General features: G+C 41.6%; 1 protein-coding gene across 1 annotated transcript in view; it reads left to right on the top strand.

The window, feature by feature from the left end:
* The window catches only part of LOC126293631 (uncharacterized), an 86346-nt gene that overhangs the window by 28937 nt on the left and 33534 nt on the right, over positions 1-23875 (top strand). Inside the window, exons 5-7 of the mRNA XM_049986906.1 lie at positions 3749-4053; positions 12779-12964; positions 15060-15236. Of these exons, the coding sequence (XP_049842863.1) occupies positions 3749-4053; positions 12779-12964; positions 15060-15236 (668 nt within the window). The remainder of the gene's footprint in view (positions 1-3748; positions 4054-12778; positions 12965-15059; positions 15237-23875) is intronic.

The raw sequence follows: 23875 nt of genomic DNA, 5'->3' as shown, positions 1-23875 counted from the left end.
ATAAGAAGTTGAAGAAATGAGAACACCAAGAAACTTAACAATAGAATTGGAGAACACAAAGTAAATGAATTTAAGGAATTCTACTACCTAGCAGCAAAATAACCCATGATGATGGACAGATCAAGGTCATCATAAAAAGCAGATTAGTACTGGAAGAAAAGGTACTCCTGGCCCAGGGAAGTCAACTAGTATGAAATATAGGCCTTGATTTGTGGAAGAAGTTTCCAATTTTGTGTACATTTGGAGCACACAGAAATGGTAGTATATTGTGGACTGTGGGAAAATGGGACCAGAAGAGAATTGAAGCATTCCTCAATTACAATTTGGCTCATGAAAAAAGGATTTTTATGTTCACAATTTTAGTAAGGCTTTACATTTGTTTTTGCTAGATGTTTTACCTACATTTGACAAAGTAAATATAAATTTGCATTAAAGTGTGTGTTGCATCCATTTACTGCAAGCTCGGGTACTGGACATCGCAAAATTTTATGTGTAAAGTTGTACAACCTTCACTGGTAAAATCCTCTCCTCTCCTCTTTTTGAGGTTGATTATTACAGCAGAATAAACCAGAGGGATAATAGTGATTTGATCCTTTGTGGTTGTCTCAAGAGTGGTGGTGGTGAGAAATTCTTTCCATTTGTTTGAAAATACTGCACTGCTGCCTGTGAATACATGGCTAACAAATTCCCGTTGAAGAGTGAAATGCTTAGAATCCTACAATTGTGCAAAAACAGATTTTTTAGCATACATCATTTTACACCCAGAAGAATTGCATGGAAAAGTTTGCAGTGTTATTGAACGCCATGGATGAACTACAATCACAGTTGTGCATTTCAGGTATGTCATTTAACAGATGAAATCTTAATGAAAGAAAGAATTGATCTGCAGTGGGACTCGATAGGAAAATAAAGAAGTAGTGATAGAAGCTCGAAATTTGGCAAATTACTTCATGTTATGTAAGGTACTTGAACAGTTCCTCACAACTATGCTGCATGTAAGAGGATATTTGGTCAGGTAACTAAAACAAGAACACAATTTAGATCACCTACTTACTGGTAATGAAAAGTTGGAGAGATAGTTGACAGTAAAATCAAGAATGCAGGGTGTCTGCTTTCGGCAAACCTTTGACAAAGAATTTTTGAGAAAGGCAAAATCTGGTTCCGGACGTCATTTACAGTGGTCTGACGCAGTTGTCACTGAGGCAACATAATATGTGATAGGATACATGATGCGACTCACGATAAGACGCATAGGCGACCGACTGGTGGAGCGTGTAGAAATGAAGTTGAAGTGACTGAACCATTTGAGTACCAGTCGTTTGCGCCTGCAACCACCATTTTATGCATTTCTTTTGAAAACACCAATAGTACTGCCAGACAGACACACGTGGTGCTACAATGAGGTACCTATTCAAATGTAGTGCATTGTAACAGTCACAGTGTTCAAAGCAACAATTGTTGCAGCCATTCTACTACATGATTATAGAAGATTGTGACATTGCTTCTTTTGTATAGTGATAATATTGATGAGATCGTTGAGAGTTTTCAGTTCAAAGAATGGTTTGATGCATCCATGTTTCCATCCTGTGCATGCCTCTTCATTTCTGAGTAACTCAACCTACATCATTGTGAATTGCTTACTGTGTTCATTTCTTGGTCTCCCTCACTCCTTCTACAACCCCCCCCCCCCCCCCCCACCCCTCCAACACACACACACACACACACACACACACACACACACACACACTTGCCTCCATAACTAAACTAAAACTAGTGATCCCTTGATGTCTTAAAAAGTGCCCTATCACACAGCTTTTTGTCAAGTTGTGCCACAAATTTCTTGTCTTCCCAATTTTATTCAGTGCCTTCTCACTGATTATATGATCTACCCATTTAATTTTAGTCATTCTTCTGTAGCAGTACATTTCTACTCTCATCTTGTCTAAACTTTTTATAGTTCACGTTTCATTTCCGTACATGGTTACACCACAGCCAAATACCTTCAGAAAAGACTTCGTAATACTTAAGTCTATATTCAGTGATAACATGTTTCTCTTCTTCAGAAATGCTGTCCTTGTCATTATGAGTCGACATTTTCTATCCTCTCTACGTCAACCATCATCAGTAGTTTTGCTTCCCAAATAGCAAAGCCTGTTGACTACTTTCAGAGCCTCATTTTGTAGTGTAATTCTCTCAGCATCATCTGATTTGACTATGTTCCCTTATCCTTGTCTTGCTTTTTTAATGTACATCTTATATTCTCATTTCAGAACACTGTCTATTCCATTCAATCACTGTCTCTGATAGAATTAAATGATCATCGGCAATCTCAAGGTTTTTATTTCTTCTCCCTGAAGTTTAATTCCTCCTCCAAATTTTTCTTTGGTTTGGTTTACTGCTTGCTCAATGTACAGGTAGAGTAACATCGGGGATAGGCTGCAGTCCTGTCTCACTCATTTCTCAACCACCAATTCCCCTTTATGCCCCTCAACTCTATTACTGCCATCTGGCATCTATACAAGTTGTAAATAGTCTTCTACTCCCTGTATTTTACCCCTGCAACCTTCAGAATTTCAATGAGAGTATTCTAGCCAATATTGTCAAAAGTTTTTTCTAAGTCTATAAATGCTATAAACATAGGTTTGCCTTTTCTTAACCTATGTTGAAGATAAGTTGTAGGGCCAGTATTGCCTCTCATGTTCCTGCATTTCTCTGAAATCTGAAGTGATCTTCCCAAGGTCAGCTCCTACCATTTTTTCCATTCTTTTGTAGAGAATTTGTGTTAATATTTTGTAACTGTGACGTATTAAACTGATGGTTCTGTGATTTTCACATCTGTCAGCAACTGCTTTCTTTGGAAGTGGAATTATTACATTCTTCTTGAAATCTGATGATATTTTGCCTGTATAATACATCTTTCATACCAGATGGAAAAGTTTTGTCATGGCTGACTCGCCCAAAGCTGCAAATAGTTCTGTCAGAATGTTGTCTACTCCCTGGGCTTTGTTTAGATTTTCAGTGCTCTGTCAAGTTCTTCTCACGTCATCATATCACGCACCTCATCCTCATCTAAATAGTCTTCCATTTCTATGATATTGCCTTCATCTCCCTGGTATAGACCTTCTATATACCCATTTCACCTTTCAGTTTTCCCTTCTTTGCTTAGTACTGATACCCATTATGAGCATTGGCAAAATAACTACGTTCTCGTGGGATATACACAGGCTGAAAATTGCGTTGCAACATTTTGTAAGTGGAAGTTTCAGATAAGTTTCAGCCCTTCTTCTGTATTGAACGTTTTCTGAGTAAACATTTTGTTCTAATGTGCATGTGCATGTTGTTAGTGGGATGGTATGTAATCAGTTCACAAAAAAATATTGAGTTTGTTTGTCCCAAAATGTTAGTCATTCGAACAGATCATTTGCTGAGATTCCACAGAGACATCAGCTGTGATATTCACAGTGAGAAAAAGCTCTTTATTTGCCAGACGAGACTGAAGTGGGTTCAGAGTGTTTCCTGCCTGACAAGAAGTCAGTCTGGTGGCTTTACTTGCGTTACTTTGGTGTGCTGGAGTGTGCCACCTGACAGACTGCTGTGCAACTTTGTTGCTTGAAATTGATTCTATGCTTCAGAAAAGACACACACAACCTGTTTGAGCAACCAGTAGCAGTTCTTACTTTCTCTCGAGATCTCGCGTTCCTCTGTTCGAAGGCATTTGTAAAGTGGGGAAACTGTTTTTTGGTTGCAGGTTCTGAAGAACTTGGTCGAGAAGTGCTCCAGGATACACACGCTGACCGTGTCCGATCGAATACTGCAGTCCAAGGAACATTCGGAGGCAGTGTCACGTCTAGAGCACCTCCGCGTACTGTTTCTGGATGTACGCTATGTGAGGAGCACTCCTGTGCTGCGACCTTTGGGTGACGGGTGCCCGAGGCTAGCCGAGGTTGACTTTGGACTCGCAACTATCTGTACGGACGACCTGAGCCACTTTCTCAATGGCAAGAGGAACACACTCAAGTCTCTACGGATAAAGTGGACGATGGATGGAAGAAGGTGAGTGCTGTTACATCTCATCATATCACTGTCTAACTTTTAATTGTCACTGTGTGCAGTTGACGAGTGTGCTTTACGTGCATTCGGCATCTTCACACTACATAATATATCCTGTGCATTACTTTTGCAGTAATTAAACATTCAGCATATTCCTTCATCATTTATGTGTAGGTTATCGTTAAATACTAAATGTAAAGGAGACTTCAAATTATTGCTATTGCACCTTTAACCCTTATATGCTTAGTCAGGTCAGAAAGATACAATACTTTTTTCTTTTGCTGTTCTTTGACATTGTGAGGAACATAGGGAGCCAGTTCCACTGTTACTGTCTCTTATACCCTATTGAAAACTGTTGTCATCCTCATTGTTTCCTCGCACTGTGTGTTTTGACTTGTTACTGCCTGTGACAAACTATACTTTAGTGTGTAATCACCTACACCAAGGTGACAAAAGTCACGGAATAGCGGTATGCGCATAAACAGATGGCAGTAGTATCACATACACAGGGTATAAAAGGATGGAGCTGTAGTTTGTTCTCGGGCGATTCGTGTAAAATGGTTTCCGGCACGATTATGGCTACAGTCGGGAGTTAAGACTTTGAATGTGGTGTAGTGGTTAATAAAAAAAAGAAGAGAGAAGAAAAGAAAAGGAAAGGTTGAAAATGTGGGAAGAAATGGTGAGTAAAAAGGGGGTTTTAAAATCGTTAATGACTGTGAAAAAAGGGAAAGGATGAAATGCAAATCGGACTTCGTATTACAGAAAAGTTATTGGACCTAGTGATTCGGAAAAGCTATTGTTGGGGTGGTGCTTGTGGCATTTCTGAGCATAAGTCAAACCAATTTCCACTACAAAAATTATTTGAAAAAAGAACAGAGAACAGCAAAATGTGGTTAACAGGGGGAAATGGCGCAGATAAGAGTTGATCCTTTACCATGTTAACATGCCTTCTTTCGTGCGGCGTCCAGGTCTTCAAAAATCTCCTACTTCATTTCTGCGTGAAAAGTAGTAGCTGCTCCGAAATCTTTCAATCGTCCAGGAATCACTAATTTATACAAATCAAAATTATCTTGAGATTAAATGCAATGTATTTTATGTTGCTGCTTCCATCCTCTGAATTTCATACAAATTTCCACAATATGACTGCACATCAATGAGTTTTTTCGTCTTAATTCGACCACGACTAGCTAATAAGTTTTTTAAGTCTGCATTAAGCTTCTGCTCTCGAGAGACAAAGGACGGATAGAAAACAAAAAGAGTTACATTTTCAGTACTTTCCTTTTCTTATATATTTTCTCTGCCGTCGAACGCTCATACAGCTGCGACGGTATAATTTATGTCTGAGGGAACGAGTGTAGCGTGGCGAAATTCAAAGTCCCGCTACAGTGAAACTTGTAGATGGAGCAAAACACATTGCAGTGTTACGTGCTGTTCAGGCAAACGACATTTCATGCCCTTTTAGTACAAGGAAAGATGATCATGACAGAATAATATTAAATAGGGAGTAAGTCACGGAATGTATACTGTGCACTGGTGTTTGTTTTCGTATCTACAGACATTAAATGGGAGGTGTGGAATAGGAGAAAATGACCAGGTGTAACGAGGAACTGCATCACCTGTTACGTGTTACAGTGGGTGGGGAGAGTCCTTTCATGTTATGGCATCACAGCTTGGCGGCAGCTTGACCGTCACGGAGCAACCGCTCTCTAAGAATGAAAACGAGACAAGATGGTTTTGTGACAAAAGAAATATGTTGTAATTTTGATTGTCATGTTAAGCCTTTGCGGTGTATTTCATATGTAAAGTTGTGTTCTACTCAAATTCATGAGTTGCCCTAATGATCTGTACACATATTCTAGGAAATATATGTTTTTAAAAGGAAAGTAGTGTGTGTGCTTTTCATGACACGAGTAGAAGTTATCTTCTTTTGCTCCAGTAACAGTTGCAGAATGTGAAGAAGTCGAGCATTTCCTCCGCTACAAATGGGATTTCAGATGCACCGATTAGCGGGGCCTCTGCTTCCAGAGAATACGTCAGAAGGAGTGAGCCAGCAGCCACATAAAACCCTAAACCAACAAGAAAAACACTTAAGCATGGTGCATCCCATTTTGGAAATGGTTACGGAATTCAACATGGGCTGTGGCAGCAGACAACCAATGCGAGTGCCTATGCTAACGGCGTGGGACACTTCTCCTGAACTCGTCATGATAACTGACTAGAAACGGTTACGTTCGGCTAACGGGAAACCATTTGCAGCCGTAGGTGTACTTCACGTTCCTAAACGACAATGGAATCTTTACAGATGACAGTTTGCCGTGTCACCTGGCTGCAATTATTCAGGATTGGTATCGAGAACATTCTGGACAGTTTGAGTGTACAATTCGGCCTCCCATAATACCCGATACAAATATCATCGCATATTTACGGGACGTAATTGAGAGATAAGTTCACCTGCCAAGTTAGCCGAGAGCGCTAAGGCGCTACTTCCCGGACTCGGGTAGGCTCACCGGCCTCGGATCGAATCCGCCCAGCAGATAAACGACCAGGCAAGACCGGACGTGGCTTTTAGGCGGTTTTCCACATCCCACTAGGTGAATACCGGGCCGGTCCCTACATCCCGCCTCAGTTACACGATTCACACACCGTACACATGTTCGCACTAATACCCGATTTACACTAGATGCAGACAGCTGGGGTACACAGATTCCGTCCTGGAGAGGTCCAGGGTGGCGGCAGGGAAGGCATCTGGCCACCTCTTCAAACTAAGCGTGCCAAATCCTATCATATCTGTGCTGACCCTGTGCACACTGCAGGATTAAGGCGCTAGCTGTAGATAGAATAGACAGATCAGTTCGTGCTCAAAATTCTGTACTGGCAACACTTTCACAGTTATGGAAGGCTATAGAGGCAGCATTGCTCAATATTTGTGCAGGAGACTTCCAAAGACTTGTTGACTGCACGCCACGTTAAGCTGCTGCACTGTGCTGGGCAAAAGGAGGTCCGACACAATATTAGCTGATACCTATGACTTATGCGTCCTCTCTCTCTCTCTCTCTCTCTCTCTCTCTCTCTCTCTCTCTCTCTGTGTGTGTGTGTGTGTGTGTGTGTGTGTGTGTGTGAAATTACCTCATATGAGCATTTAAATGATGTGATCACCATCCAAGTTATCATTAGATGAATAAATCTACATCTACATCCACATCCACTACTGGTCATTTCCTTTCCTGTCCCATTCGCAAATAGAGCGAGAAAAAACAATTGTCTATAAGCCTCCGTGTGAGTCCTAATTACTCTTATCGTTGTGGTCCTTAAGCGTAATGTACGTTAACAGCAGTAGAATCGATCAGCAGTCGGTCTCAAATTCTGGATCTGTAAATTTCTGCAATAGTGCCTCGTGAAAAGTGTGTTGTTTTCCCAACAGGGATTCTCCATTTGATTTTACAAAGCTATTATGTGAAAGCTGCTATGAACTGATGACAGTGTGTCTGTCAAAGGCAAGTTCACGAAGAGGAGAGGACAGTGTTAAATAAGTGAGTACGATTTGGATTTAGATGTGGTTTGCAGTTAAAGTGACGAATCTTTAAATTCATTTGCTATTGACTTGACGTCTGTGACTTGCCACTACCATGTTGCCACGTCGGGTGCTGGAAACATCTGTGTTATAGATGACACACAAATATGGTTACTTCAAAAGTGTTAATTCGTAAAATGGAGCAGTGTTGTTGGTGACTGCTGTGAGGTATGTCAGAAAGGTAAAGTGCTCTGTCACTGGCCGATTTAAGTGATACGTGACTGAATAGTGGCAGGATACGTGTTTTGTAACATTGAAGTTAAACTTGCGCTTAAGCTAACTACAACCTCATGATGTGCAATTTATCTGGGAAAACGACAGTCACAAACCTGTGGCAGAAATAAAATCACAGTCATTTCATTCACGGTGGTTAAAGCTAACCACTACAGACAAACTCACAATGGAAAAATTCGGTTTCAGTACTAAAAGCAAACTGTAATTTCTCTGTGTTCGGTTACTCGAAGCTATCCTCACACTGGCTAAAAGAGCTGTAGCATTACTGACTGACGAGTGGTCCCCGTCGGCACTCGGTGGTGATGCAGCCGAATTCCAGACGGAAAAAAAATGATAGTTAGAAAAGTAAGAGGAAATAAAAAATTCGATGATGATGATGATGAAAATAACGTGGCGAGGAATTATGAATTAAAAAATTACATTTAAATCAGACTCTTCTGATTAGGTATAGAAATTTGTATACTAACCACTGCACTATGCCCCTACATTGTGTCAGTGTGTTGTATTTATGACTCTCGTGCCCAGTTACAATGATCAGTTGCAATTGCAGTCTCCAAAAATTTGGCTTCATGCAGAGTTGTACAATGCTTATATAATGTAACCTCTGTGATTATGGTGTGTGTGTGTGTGTGTGTGTGTGTGTGTGTGTGTGTGTGTGTTTCAGTCATTCTTGCTGCATCAACCTGACTAACATATGAGGGACGCAATTGCAAAAGCCAGGATCAGAAGGTACCAAACATCTTAAAGTACATAAGCCACAGGTCTCGGGGAGTGGATAACGCATGTGCCTGCCAATTTTACAGGGTTTTTGTGCGATTGGGGCTGAACTGTGGGTATGTGTTGTACAGATTGTGAAGTCTTTTTACCTGAAGGTTGTTGATACTGTCTACTGCAAGGGGACTAAGCTGGCCACAGATCTTCAGAGTTCGCAGTCTGTGTCGAGGCTGGGGAACTGCAACTCACCATGTGGCGGCAGCTCCTCACAGTGTATCAGGGACCTAAGTTCCTCACTGCTCCAAATTGAATGACATACTGTACTGTTGCTCGTTTATCTCTGGAATGCCTTTTCTCCAGTTGTCCACGAGCAGCAAGACCGTTTGGATCTGTCTGCAGCGTTTGCTGGAGTCACTTATTGTGGAGTGAGCACAACCCCAAATCCAGGGTTTTAACTGCCATTCGCGTCCCCCGGTCCCCCTTCCCCTGGTTACTGGAGAATAATGGTACACTACTCGCCATTAAAATTACTACACCACCAAGATGATGTGCTACAGACGCGAAATTTAACCGACAGGAAGAAGATGCTGTGACATGCAAATGATCAGCTTTTCAGAGCATTCACACAAGGTTGGCACCTGTGGCAACACCTACAATGTGTTGACATGAGGAAAGTTTCCAACCAATTTCTCATACGCAAACAGCAGTTCACCGGCCTTGCATGGTGAAATGTTGTTGTGATGCCTCGTGTAAGGAGGAGAAATGCATACCATCACGTTTCCGACTTTGATTTGTCGGATTGTAGTCTATCGCGATTGCGGTTTATCGTATCGCAACATTGCTGATCGCGTTGGTTGAGATCCAATGACTGTTAGCACAATATGGAATCGGTGGGGTTCAGGAGGGTAATGCGGAATGCCGTGCTGGATCCCAAAGGCCTCGTATTACTAGCAGTCGAGATAACAGGCATCTTATCCGCATGGCTGTAACAGATTGTGCAGCCATGTCTCGATTCCTGAGTCAACAGATGGGGACATTTGCAAGACAACAACCATCTGCACGAACTGTTAGTCCGTGCTGCTGAAAACGTCGTCTATCAGCTCGGAGACTGTGGTTGCGGTTACACTTGACACTGCATCACAGATAGGAGCGCCTGCGATAGTGTACTTGACGACGAACCTGGGTGCACCAATGGAAAAAGTCATTTTTTCAGATGAATCCAGGCTCTGTTTACAGCATCATGATGGTCGAAACCATGTTTGCCTACTTTGCGGTGAATGCATACTGGAAGCGTGTATTCATCATCGCCATACTGGTGTATCACCTGGCGTGATGGTATGGAGCGCCATTCGCTACACGTCTGTGACCTCTTGTTCGCACTGACGGAACTTTGAACAGTTACATTTTAGATGTGTTACGACCCGTGGCTCTACCCTTCATTCGATCCCTGCGAAACCCTACATTTCAGCAGGATAATGCACAACCGCATGTTGCAGGTCCTGTACGGGCCTTTCTGGATACAGTAAATGTTAGAGTGCCAGCACATTCTTGAGATCTCTCACCAATTGAAAATGTCTGGTCAATGGTGGCCAAGCAACTGGCTCGTCATAATACGCCAGTTACTACTCTTGTTGAACTGTGGTATCGTGTTGATGCTGCATGGGCAGCTGTACTTGTAGACGCCATCCAAGCTCTGTTTGACTCAATGCCCAGGCGTATCAAGGCTATTATTATGGCCAGAGGTGGTTGTCCTGGGTACTGATTTCTCAGGATCTATGCACCGAAATTGCGTGAAAATGTAATCACATGTCAGTTCTAGTATAATATATTTGTTCAATGAATACCCGTTTATCGTCTGCATTTCTTCTTGGTGTAGCAATTTTAATGATCAGTAGTGAAGCTTTGGCACAGTTTTGCTATAAACAGAATAAAATTTCACGATCTCAAATGCAAGGTTGGATTGATAAGTAAGGAAAAAAATGTTTGTTTCGTAAACAACTTGCCTTACTCCTCGACATAACCTCCTTTGAGGGTTGTACACTTTGTCCAGCTATCCCCCAGCTTTTTCCTTCTGTCAATAAAGAAGGTCCTGTCAGACTCCGCAAAATACTCTTTGACTGTAACAATCACTTCCTCATTTGCTGGAAATTTTCTTCCCAGCAAACAGAAGTTACAAGTTAGGGAACAGGAGGAAGTCACAAGGGGCCTATATCTGGTGCATAGGGTGGATGAAGAACCAGTTGAAAGCACAATGTGTGCAGTTTCGTCATTGTTATCACTTATGTGTGCGACGGTAATAGGTTAATGTTGTGCTTCTGCCTTCTCCCACTGAGAAAATGGTCCATCCCTTCTTCAGTGCACTTTCACCAGCCTTCATCCATTGTTTTGATTTCTTTTGTCTTTCTCACTTGGTTGTGTAATGGTGGTTCCAGGTTTCATCACAGATTGATGCAAAAAGTGTTGCAGATTGCAGTTAAACGCCACCTGACATCGTGTTGAAATATTTTGCCCGATTTGCTTTTTGTAGACTGTGAGCAGTCACAGCACCCACCTCGCACATGCCCTCTTAATAATCAATTCTCCGTGCCTAGAGTCTCGACAACCTTGTGCATTTTTAATTCGGTGGTCTTGCATTATATTGTGGATTTTGTCAATGGTTTCCTTGGCGGTGACAATTGGGCGAATGGAGTTGACAAACTTACCAATTCAGATGGCTGTCAACCGTCAACTGTATGCTTTACACTGTTCAAATTGTGCATGCATTTCTTCGAACACTCGCATTTACCGACCGTTCCATTCTTTCGTGCAAATTTACCAGGTCTATCAAACCATCCTAGTATGTTTGTTTGAATTACTCAGACTGTGTTTGCATTGTATCTGAAGCTTCAGTATGAAGGAGTTAATTATGTGGTTTTACATATTGAATTTTTCTTAATGTAAAGTGTAGGTTGAATCAACTGTTGAAGGGGGAACAATTCCAGTGATTTTATAAATGAAAATGTAAATGTATATTTTTTCATAATAGTGTATCTTTGAAAATTGTATATGTAAAACTTTTTGAGATTTGTCGCAACATTTCCCTATTGTTAACTTTACAGAAAGTTATATATTACATTTACTAAAAGAATTAAGCATATAAAAACATATGTCTATTCCAGTGCAACGTTGTGTGAAAATTTCAAAGCATTCGGTCAAAAACTTTCAGCAATTTGCAATTAGGAACATCTGCATTTTCTGTGTAAGTGCAAACGCAGATGTTCATTTCTTAAGACTCGAGTGTTCTTATATACCAACTGGAATGACATCTGGTGTGTGTGTGTGTGTGTGTGTGTGTGTGTGTGTGTGTGTGTGTGTGTGTGTGTGTGTGTGTGTCTATATATATCAATAAAAGGGGAAATGTTATGAAAAATAAATGTTGGATTGTTCAGAATTGTTAAGCAACAAAAGTTCTTCATTAATTGCTTGGTAATTTTGATATATACGATAAAACGATTTTAGCTAACAGGAAAGTTACATTTATGTCTTATTGGTGTAGGATTAGAATACTATTACAGAGTCAGAATTTGCAATGGGGGTTGGGGGGTGGGGGGGAGATGGACTGAGAAGGAGAGGGGGGAGTGATGAACAGAGAGGGGTGGGGGGGAAGAGGATGAGATGGGCAAAGAAAGGAGGAGGGAAAGATTGACAGATGCAGCAGGAGAGAGAAGATTAAGACGTACATAAAGTTTCCGTACATATTAGAAACTTTTTTTTTAGTAGGCCGAGCACCAGCAAAGCATGAGCAGATACAACTAGTTCAGTAATACATTTTGTGATCCGTGATTGTTATCTATTAAATCCTTTACAGTTAATTTGATACTGAGCTGATGGAGGTTTTTGTAAGAATGGCAGTCAGAGTAACAGATGTGAAGATCTGTCAATAATATCTTTGTAGTAGTGTCACCACTTGTACCAGGCAGATACCGTAAATAATAATATAATAAAGTTGTTCAGGACAGGTGTACTTCTGACAAAAGTTAATAAATTTTAATAATTACGATCCCATATTTCAGCAGCAAATGACACTGTAGTCACATTTGAAATGGTAATGTTACAGTAATTACAGTATAATTATTCTTAATTTATTGTTACAATAAGAGGTACATTTTTGAGTTCCAGACTGTGTCAAGAGGGAAATATTTTCATAAGACCCATTCCTGTTGTTAACAGATGTGTCCTGCCATTGCTGACAGTCTGCGCCAACTGCTTGGAACGGCTGCAACTTTATGATTTTGACGTAGTCCGCGACGAGGCGAGCGAGGCATTTACTGCACTGGGAAGCCTGAAGAACTTGCGGGAACTTAAGATGCAGATCAGCGAGCCTCTACCACCTGGCATAGGTCATCTGGCATTTAAGTAAGTTACATGTAGAACGCACACTATTTTACCTGAATATATAGTCTGCTGAGAATGGAAAATTTCTGGAGCTTCCAGCTAATTAAAGTGGTTGAAATGCTGCGCATTGGCAAGTAGTACGTGTCGCCTCCTACAGCATCATTAATACACACTGATGTGACAAAAGTCGTGGGATACCTCTAATTTTGTGTCTGACTGCTTTTGCCTGGCGTAGTATGGGAACTCGACGTGGCACGGACTCGACGTGTCGTCGGAAGCCCCCTGCAGGAATACTGAGCCTTGCTGCCTCTACACCCGTTAACAATTGCAAAAGTGTTTTCGGTGCAGGGTTATGTGCACAAACTAACCTCTCGATTACATTCCATTAATTTTCAATGGAATTCGTGTCTTACAATGTGGCTGACCACACCATTTGCTCAAACTGTCCGAAGTGTTCTTCAGACCAATTGCAAACAGTCGTGGCCCGTTGACATGAAATCATTGTTTTGGAACACAAAGTCCACGAATGGCTGCAAATGGTCTCAACGACGATTGGTTCATTTGGCCTAGATGACCCAGACAGTTAACACCATTATGGAGCCACTATAAGATTGCACTTGGATCTGTGGCTCCATGGGGTCTACCATCAGCTCTCACAACTGAAATCAGAACTCACCCAACCGGGCCGTGGTTTCCTAATCGTCTAGGTCCCAGACCCGTTCGGTCATGAGCCCAGAGAGACGCTGCAGGCTGTGTCATTCTGTTAGTGAAGGTACTCGCGTCAGTCATCTACTGCTGTAGCCTATTAACACAAAAAAATTTCACAGCACTGACTTAACGGGTATGTTCGTTGTATGTCTCGTGACAATTTCTACAGTTATTTGACGTGTTCTTGCTTGTGTGTGAGGACTAACAATTCTACACAAATGCCACTTCTCAGTCAGCCATAGCTTTGTCTGTGGTGTGAGGCAATGTCTGCAACTTTGTATTTCGGCATTCCTGACAATGTGGATCTCAAAATACTGAATTCCCTAACAATTTCTGAAATTTAATATCCCCTACATCTATCTCCAACTACCATTCCACATTCAAAGTCCGTTAACACTCATCTCTCATCGTGCGGCCATAATCACATGGGAAACTTATTCACATAAATCACGTGAACACAAATGCACTGTCCTTTTATACCTTGAGTATGCAGTACTGCCAATACCTGTATATGTGCATATCACTGTGCCATTACTTTCGTCACCTCAGTGTGTAGTCTATTGAGAATGAAATGAATTAAAATTTCTGGGGTGTCCAGCTACATAATTAAAGTGATTTGAATACCGTGCACCTTCAGTTGATTATTTTCCAGCTATTGGCAAGTAGTAGCTACTGCCTCCTGCAACATATTAGCTCTTAATCGAGAACTAAATGGTCAGCGACTTTAGAGATAAAGTAAGAAAACCCAGGCATCCATCAAGTACTTTGATAGTGTTTGTTCTGGAGTAACATATCAGTACAAATACAGTCATATGTGGTGTAATTTGCTGTTAAATCAGCCATATATTGCTTTTATTACTGCAGGGGCAGTTTCTGTACATGAGCTACCACCTGTATTTAACACACTTACAGCACAGATGATTTGAAAATTGATACATTTATCTAAAACCAGTTGCCATCAAGAAATAAAAAATATACTTCTCAACTTATGACAAAGCTACAATCGTGTATTTCAATTATAAGTCAAGTTGCGGACCTATTCTTCACCTGCAGCATGTTGCAAGTTTGTAAGTGCATTTTGACCTGTAACTGTCAGGAAAATTCTGATTGATTAAATATTACGTACCCTGCTCTGACCTTATCATCAGGCTGGTTTTCTTTTCACACAGTATAACTATCATATCAACATCTCTATCAAAACAGCATAGTGGTGTTGTGACCTAATTCCTTTCGCAAGCATTATATCAGGAAGGCACCCACTTAGAATGGCAAAGTCATGAAAATTGTTGGGTAGGGTATGGAATGAGATTGTTAGCAGATTGTATCATATTGCTGTCTCTAATTTTTCCTGTTATGAAGATAAATAATTTTCCACAGCATAAACTATGTAATTGATTGTGTTTTGCAGGACTGGTCTACCAAAATTGACGCTGCTGGATCTAGAATTTGGATCCTGCGTGGACGACAACACAGTACTTGCCATCAGCCGTGGGTGCCCTGTTTTAAGGGAACTCAATCTCAAAGGAGCTGATCGACTGTCTGATGCAGCCTTCTCTCAGATCTACCGCCTTAAACATCTTGAAATGTAAGTAGTGTTGTTGACTTCACAATGTAGTGCAGACTGAGTAACTGACAACGAGACATTCCAAGGGTTGGGATCAATTTTGTGAAACAGTGATGTAGGTAGGGTGGCAGATACCACATTCTGCAGCCTTCCCCCTGACACATCCTCATTTGCGAGTAATAGACAAAAAACAAACAATGGAAAATCCTGGATGGAATGTAACAATATTAAGAAAAGGAAAGTTGCTACTCACCATATAGTGGAGTTGCAGATAGGCACAACAAAAAATACCACCACAAATAAAGCTTTCAGCCAGTAACGCCTTCGTCAAAAAAAACACACACACACACACACACACACACACACACACACACACACACACACACACACACACACGACTGCCTGTGCACGCGTGCTTACAGTATCAACATCTGCGTCCATGTGCGTGTGTGTCATCTGTTTTTGATGAAGGTCTTACTGGCCTTAAGCTTTGTGGCTGTGTTTTTTTTTTTTTTTTTTGTTGTGCATATCTGCAACTCGGCATTATATGGTGAGTGGCAACTTTTCTTAACATAATATTGTAACAGACAAAAAAACCTGTAATTTTGTGTGATGCTCTAGACTGTAGAGCCTTAAAAATAGCAATACTATACAGGCCAGTGGAGTAGTGTAATGGTTAAGTTACATTCCTCATATGCAGAAGTTTGTAGGTTCGAATCTCGTCAGGTACTATAATTTTCTTTTTCTTTTTAAATTTGTATCAAACTTATTTTTATTATGGTTTTATTCAGTTAACTAGTTTAAATGTAATTTTTTATTTCTAATAATTTGTCATGTCATTTTTACCATTCTTTTAACTATTTCATTTTCTTTCATTTTTTTCGTTGTTTTGTTCTTTTTCCATTTGGAATGAATGTGCATGTGAATTTAATTATTTTATTTGTAAATAAAATAGAAAGAAACTTCCACATGGGAAAAATATATTAAAAACAAAGATTCCAAGACTTACCAAGTGGGAAAGCGCCGGCAGACAGGCACATGAACAAAACACACAAACACACACACAGAATTACGAGCTTTCGCAGCTGGCAGTTGCTTCGTCAGGAAAGAGGGAAGGAGAGGGAAAAATGAAAGGATGTGGGTTTTAAGGGAGAGGGTAAGGAAGGAGTCATTCCAATCCCGGGAGCGGAAAGACTTCCCTTAGGGGAAAAAAAGGACAGGTGTACACTCGCGCACACACACACACACATATCCATCCGCACATACACAGACACAAGCAGACATATTTAAAGGCAAAGAGTTCATGCAGAAATGTCAGTCGAGGCGGAAGTACAGAGGCAAAGAAGTTGTTGAAAGACAGGTGAGGGATGAGCAGCGGCAACTTGAAATTAGCGGAGGTTGAGGCCTGGCGGATATCGAGAAGAGAGGATATACTGAAGGGCGAGTTCCCATCTCCGGAGTTCGGATAGGTTGGTGTTGGTGGGAAGTATCCAGATAACCCGGACGGTGTAACACTGTGCCAAGATGTGCTGGCCGTGCACCAAGGCATGTTTAGCCACAGGGTGATCCTCATTCCAACAAACACTGTCTGCCTGTGTCCCTTCATGCGAATGGACAGTTTGTTGCTGGTCATTCCCACATAGAAAGCGTCACAGTGCAGGCAGGTCAGTTGGTAAATCACGTGGGTGCTTTCACATGTGGCTCTCCCTTTGATCGTGTACACCTTCCGGGTTACAGGACTGGAGTAGGTGGTGGTGGGAGGGTGCATAGGACAGGTTTTACACCGGGGGCGGTTGCAAGGGTAGGAGCCAGAGGGTAGGGAAGGTGGTTTGGGGATTTCATAGGGATGAACCAAGAGGTTACGAAGGTTAGGTGGATGGCGGAAAGACACTCTTGGTGGAGTGGGGAGGATTTCATGAAGGATGGATCTCATTTCGGGGCAGGATTTTAGGAAGTCGTATCCCTGCTGGAGAGCCACATTCAAGGTCTGATCCAGTCCCGGGAAGTATTCTGTCACAAGTGGGGCACTTTTGGGGTTCTTCTGTGAGAGGTTCTGGGTTTGAGGGGATGAAGAAGTGGCTCTGGTTATCTGCTTCTGTACCAGGTTGGGAGGGTAGTTGCGGGATGCGAAAGTTGACTAGAATTTTGAGGTGTTGGGGGGAGTGGAGCTGGAAGTGGGAGATTGAGTAGATGGGAGAGACTGGGTCTGTGTGCAATGAGAGGAGGTTGAGGATTGTTGGAAAGGTGACTAGAATTTTGAGGTGTTGGGGGGAGTGGAGCTGGAAGTGGGAGATTGAGTAGATGGGAGAGACTGGGTCTGTGTGCAATGAGAGGAGGTTGAGGTTTGTTGGATCACCCTGTGGCTAAACATGCATTGATGCACGGCCAGCACATCTTGGCACAGTGTTACACCGTCCGAGTTATCTGGATACTTCCCACCAACACCAACCTATCCGAACTCCGGAGATGGGAACTCGCCCTTCAGTATACCTCTCTTCTCGATATCCGCCAGGCCTCAACCTCCGCTAATTTCAAGTTGCCGCTGCTCATCCCTCACCTGTCTTTCAACAACTTCTTTGCCTCTGTACTTCCGCCTCGACTGACATTTCTGCCCGAACTCTTTGCCTTTAAATATGTCTGCTTGTGTCTGTGTATGTGCGGATGGGTGTGTGTGTGTGTGTGTGTGTGTGTGTGTGTGTGTGTGTGTGTGTGTGTGTGTGTATGGGTGTGTGTGTGTGTGTGTGTGTGTGTGTGTGCGCGCGAGTGTACACCTGTCCTTTTTTTTCCCCTAAGGGAAGTCTTTCCGCTCCCGGGATTGGAATGACTCCTTACCCTCTCCCTTAAAACCCACATCCTTTCATTTTTCCCTCTCCTTCCTCTTTCCTGACGAAGCAACTGCCAGTTGCGAAAGCTCGTAATTCTGTGTGTGTGTTTGTGTGTTTTGTTCATGTGCCTGTCTGCCGGCGCTTTCCCGCTTGGTAAGTCTTGGAATCTTTGTTTTTAATATAATTATTTTATTTATTATTTGAAAATAGCAATCTATTAGTAAAAAACAAGAGACATTAATTTATTTATATTGATGTGCAATGGTGTCAGAAATGTATTTTTCATTATAACATGTGCATTTTTCTTATCATAATACAAATATTTAAAACAAATTCTTGTTGCGCTGTGGACAAAATGCAGGTAAAAGAAAGGACTGAAAGGAAAACAAAGTTCAAGCAAAATGAGGAATAGAAGTAACGAATGCAGTAATATGGACAAAACTATAGGATGATAATACAGAAGAAATTATATCAAAGATAATACATAATAATCTTAAAATGACATGAGCAAACATTCCAAATGAAAGGAAGAAAAATTAGAGCAAATCAAAAGTTAATATAGTGATAAAAATGCTATGACAAAGGATTATAAGTAAGAAGAAAACTTTTAAAAACAATTAATATTAATAAACAAATGAGCAAAACATTTCAATAAAAATTAATAAATTAAAATCATCAAAGCACATAATGAGATTTGGATCCACAGACTTGTGTGTGTGTGTGTGTGTGTGTGTGTGTGTGTGTGTGTGTGTGTGTGTGTGTGTGTGTGTGTGTTTTTGTGTGTGTGTTTTTGTGTGTGTGTTTTTGTGTGTGTGTGTTTGTGTGTGTGTGTGTGTGTGTGGAAAGTACTGCAACCATCACACTGTGCCATCAGTCTGTGTACTAGCACTACTTCTAAGGTTGTAAATCATCATGTGAAGCTCAGAAAAAAACTTTTTTCATCTGTTACTTACAAATGAGGGTACTCCAGGGTGAATGGCTGCAGGATGTGATACCCGGAACGCTAATTTACAGACATATAAGAGGTTTCAGAAAGTCAGTCCCACCCTTAGGGACCTCTTCTTGTGAGTAATGAAACTATAACTTGTGAGGCAGTTGACAATTATTTGAGTCACTCGTACTCGCTTTGTCAGAAAAGTTCGAGGAAAGATTTAAAAAAAAAAATAGAAAATTCCACTTACCAAGTAGTGATCGTAGCTCCTATCAAAGTAGTCCTCTTGGCTGCCTGTACACAGTTGCCAACATTTCTGGGGAGGTCTTGGAAGAAAACAAGGAAATTTCTAACTACAAAGCTAGTAAGCTCATTTATCACTGCTCGTCAGATGTCTGCGATATCTCGATACGGCTTTCCTTTTGGTCGTCTTTTCACTTGCAGAAGCTAGAAAATATCACAAGGCGTGAGGTCGGCCAAATACGGCAGATGTGGGATGCAGTGACGGAACGTATGGCCAGATACTTGCTAACAGATCAAGTAGTACGGTGTCTGCATTGTCGTGCAGTAAGAAGAACCAGTACAGAGAATGCCACAAATCGGGGCTGTGACGTCGAATTGTTTGTTGTAACGTTTCGAGACTTCGATGTAAGGAATTTGCTTCACTGTTTGCCCTGGAGGATTGTACTAATGATGAACTGACCCTTTACTACCAAAGAATGTGATCGACATGTCTTTGTCCTCAATGGTTGTCATTTGAGGCTGGTGATCTGGGACTCCACCATTCAGCACTTTGCTGTTTCGTGTGGGGAATGTACTGGTAGCAACATCTTTTGTTCCCGGCAATAATCTCTGACAGAAATCTGGGATCACGTCTGGCTCTGTCCAGTAGTTTAGCAGAAATTCTTCGCCTTTCCTCTTTCTGATACATGAGGGACGAGTTTTGCATCGAGTTTCCGTTTCCCTAAATCTTTGCCTAAAATCTCGTGACGTGCATCAGGATTCAAATTAAGTTCTTCTTATCTCGCACACACAGTTACGTGACAGTCCTCTCGCAGTAGCTGCCTTACACTCTCCACATTTGCACTGGTCTGTGCTGTAGATAGGCGACCATCTCTGAGATTGTCTCGTAGTGAGGGCAGAGGTCCTTGCAGAACCTTTAGTGCCACTCAAAAACGTGACTTCTCGAAATTGCCACGCCTGTGTGTGCTCGCTTAGTCACTGTGAGAGTTTCAGTAAGGGTTTTCCTGAGCTTAATGCAGAACTTAGTGTTCATTCTTTGTTCATAATTGGCATTGGCATCCATTGCATCATTGAAACTAATGCACCGAGAACCCAAACAGTGCGTCGCTAAGCACAGCTCTGCCAACTTGTCAGTTTTCGCAGAAACACGGCTGAGGTCATTACAAAGACGCACACGTACCAGGTGAGAGAGAGAGAGAGAGAGAGAGAGAGAGAGAGAGAGAGAGAGAGAGAGAGAGAGAGATGAGGAGGGGGGGGGGGGGGGAGTCTGTTCCTTTTTAGTATTGCAAACTCAGAAATAACAAATCCTCTCCTGGAACTTTCTGACAAAGGGAGCATATGTGGTGGACTGAAGCCGTATTGAGAAGTGGTAAGTCATGATATTAAATGGAAATATACTGGTGGCCATTAAAATTGTAACTGTGAAGGCGGCATGCAACAAACTTCAGATTCCATGAAGTGTCCTAAGAGGGTTCCCTGATGAGTAATGCGTCTGAATTTTTTATTTCGTTCTCAATATCGGCTGAGGTATTATATGTTATGCATATTACTTGATTTACTTTCCTGCTTCTCTGATGCAGTTTGAAAACCTCTGGCGCTAGAGGACTTTGAATTGTAGTATGAAACGTAGCTGTGGGCAAAGAGATGAAGGCATATTATATAGCCACAGGCAGTAGATCAGCTTTTTGCTATTTTTATTGTAAATTATGAATGAATTCTCAAAATTTTAATTTATTACTATTGCCATAACTTCCCATTTTTTATTTGCTTCCAAGGAATGACACACAAATAGTAAGCTTTTGCGTAAAATTTGTAGCTTTTTAAAAAATTTATTTCAAATGCAAGACTCGTGTATTACTCAAATACAAATCTGTACTCTTTACTCTAAATTTTAATTGAGGAGGAAGGCACGGCTAGGGATGTCCATGCAATTGTGTAAAGCCACTATCCCAGGTTGGTGTAGTGATTAGCACATCTGAGTACTGAGCAAGAGACTCGGGTTTGAATCCTGGTGTTAGTACAGATTTTCATTTGTCGCTACGGTAGAATATATACATTGTAGATGCTTGAAACTTGAAAATGTCTCTGGAACCGTAGAAGAACCTGTACCGGTGTTTCAGGCAAGATCCTCCGTTTCATTTGATGGGAGAGCCTCTGCAATGCTGTTATAGTTTTGGGGGAATACAAAGTGGGCTGACACGTGAGCAGAAATTTGGACTGCATAGTTTTGTTTGTTTACTTTTTAACAGCAATTTGAATAAAACTGATTTTTTTTTTACTGACATTCTAAAATTCTCCTTCAAAAAATTCTGGCAAACAGATTAGATAATTGGCAAAATATAACATTTACAAGGCACAATTACATGATAGCAACTCAAATTTCAGTAATGATTTAATGCATTGGCCAATATTTATTCTCAAAACTGTTTGTCATTGAAAGATGATACAGATCTTATGAAAGCCACAACTTCCCACCAAACTCTTTTTTTAGAAAAGAAAAAAATTTAAAACCCAAAAATTTCAGCTATACTGCTATCGCTAATTGATCTCGCAGCATCCCTCGACTCGGCACAAAAAGGCAGCAATGGACACGGGAGTGGCTCGTGCTCATCTCTTCAGATGAGTCCCACTTCAGCCTGGAGCACACGATAGATGTGAGGGGGTGAACAGGGCATCTGCCATTCTCCATTGAGCGATAATTGAGGACTCGGTATGTTACCGAATTATACCTTTGCCGTTCACAAATTAAGTACAAACAAATCATAATTACGTCCTCAATTATAACAGATAGAGAGCAGTATGTCATCCTGAATGGGGTGACTACATCTGAAACAAGTGTAACTTCAGGTGTGCCCCAGGGCAGCGTAATAGGTCCTGTGCTTTTTACAATTTACGTAAATGATCTGGTTGACGGTACTGACAGTGGCATTAGACTTTCAAATCGCTTAATGATCACTGTTCAAAGATAAGGGAAGTTGGGGCTTGTACTGAGGCGTTCGGACATTCATTTTTACCTCGTGTGATGCCCAAGTGGAACGTAGGGGGGAAATATGATTATGGCGCGAATTGTGCCCTCCACCACACATCGCTTGGTGGCTAGCAGAGTATATATATGTAGATGTGTAAATGTAGAATTGTTTACACAAAAAGATATGAAATGTCCGACAGGTGTCGAAAAGAGAGTGAAAGAGTCATTTGTCCCAGTGTCCCGGGTGCTTTACGTTGGACTCTACAGCTTCGATGATGTGTATGCCCCCTCTGCCCAACACCTATGCGACGTTCTTCTTATAAGTCTACAGAAGTCACCCTGTGGTATCCATTCCCATTCTTCAGTGAGAGCCGAAGAGAGTTCGTGGAAATTCTGTGGTAGGACAAGACAATCGCAAACACGTCTGTCGAGCCTGTCCCACATACGCACTGTGGGATTTAAGTGTGGACTCTACACTGGCTAGTCTGTTACTTCAGTGTCCTGGCTTCCCAAAACATTCCTGCTGACATTCACCATGTGATCCCTGGCATTAGAAGAAATTCAGGGCCACCGTCGTGTGCAGCAGCCGTCACACGGTCCGACGGATTTGTCTGCGAAACACAGTTTGCCAGTGGGTGTGGGAATGGCACAACTGAAGGCCAGCTGTGATATTTTGTGTCAGTTGGGATACTCAAACAGGAACTCTAGATCGTATGGCACTTTCTTGTAACTTGTTCATTACTGTCTGATCGGGCACAGTGGCTCCAATGCCCTTTCTGAGATCATCATACAGTACTGTATGACACCACAATGCAGAGGTGACCAGATATCGGTCTTTGTGTGGGGTTGTAATGTGTCGGCAACCTTCTCCACTCACCTTTGTACTGACCTGTCTTCCTGGAGTAGGTCTACAACCTGTGGATGACACATGGAGAGGCATTGGCATCTACAGCAATACAACCGAAAATCAATCCTTTCTGCATCTAAGAGACCACTCTTACAACTTGCTCTGCTTTAAGATATCATACTGCATGTTCTCGATTGAATAAGGCATCAAAAGCTGACAACCACATTGCATGTATCTCACTAGGAAACTCTGGGACACCGGCACTCGCTTCCTTTTGAGGTGTCTCCTGATGCTGTAATGTGTAACACACCTTATGTGGGGTAAACAGTTCAAATCGTCAGCTACACTGAAAGCAAAGATCTCGAGCCCTGCAATAAGACAACAAGTGTTACCAGTAAAAAAATGGATTTAACATACCGGACATTGAGACCTGTTCCCCTAATTCTTTTAAACAGTTTGTAAACGGGAATTATTTTCTATTATTTTATTTAGGTTACAGTAAAATTCCTACACATGAAGTTACTTTTTCCATATAGTCTCCTGAATAGAAAACACACTTCTCCCAGTAGATAGGCAGTTTCTCAATCCTTTTTCATAAGCCAAACATGGTTGTGACAGCAGCCATGTGCGCACAAACAGTTAGACAGCGCCATCATCGTACGATCTGTGTTATCTGACCGAACAAATGAAAATCGTAGGGCAATAAGTCCAGACTTTAGGGAGGATGTTCTAGTGAGATCCACAATAATTTCTGAATTTTTTGTCGACTGTGCAAATGTGTCGAGCTGAGTTTTGTTACAAAGCACGATTACATGATGGATGGGAAAGGCAAATCTTTCCTGACAC

The sequence above is a fragment of the Schistocerca gregaria genome, chromosome 10 (assembly GCF_023897955.1).
Source record: "Schistocerca gregaria isolate iqSchGreg1 chromosome 10, iqSchGreg1.2, whole genome shotgun sequence".
NCBI lineage: Eukaryota > Metazoa > Arthropoda > Insecta > Orthoptera > Acrididae > Schistocerca > Schistocerca gregaria.
Note: the sequence above shows the minus strand (reverse complement) of the source record. Positions and strands in the feature narration are given on the sequence as shown.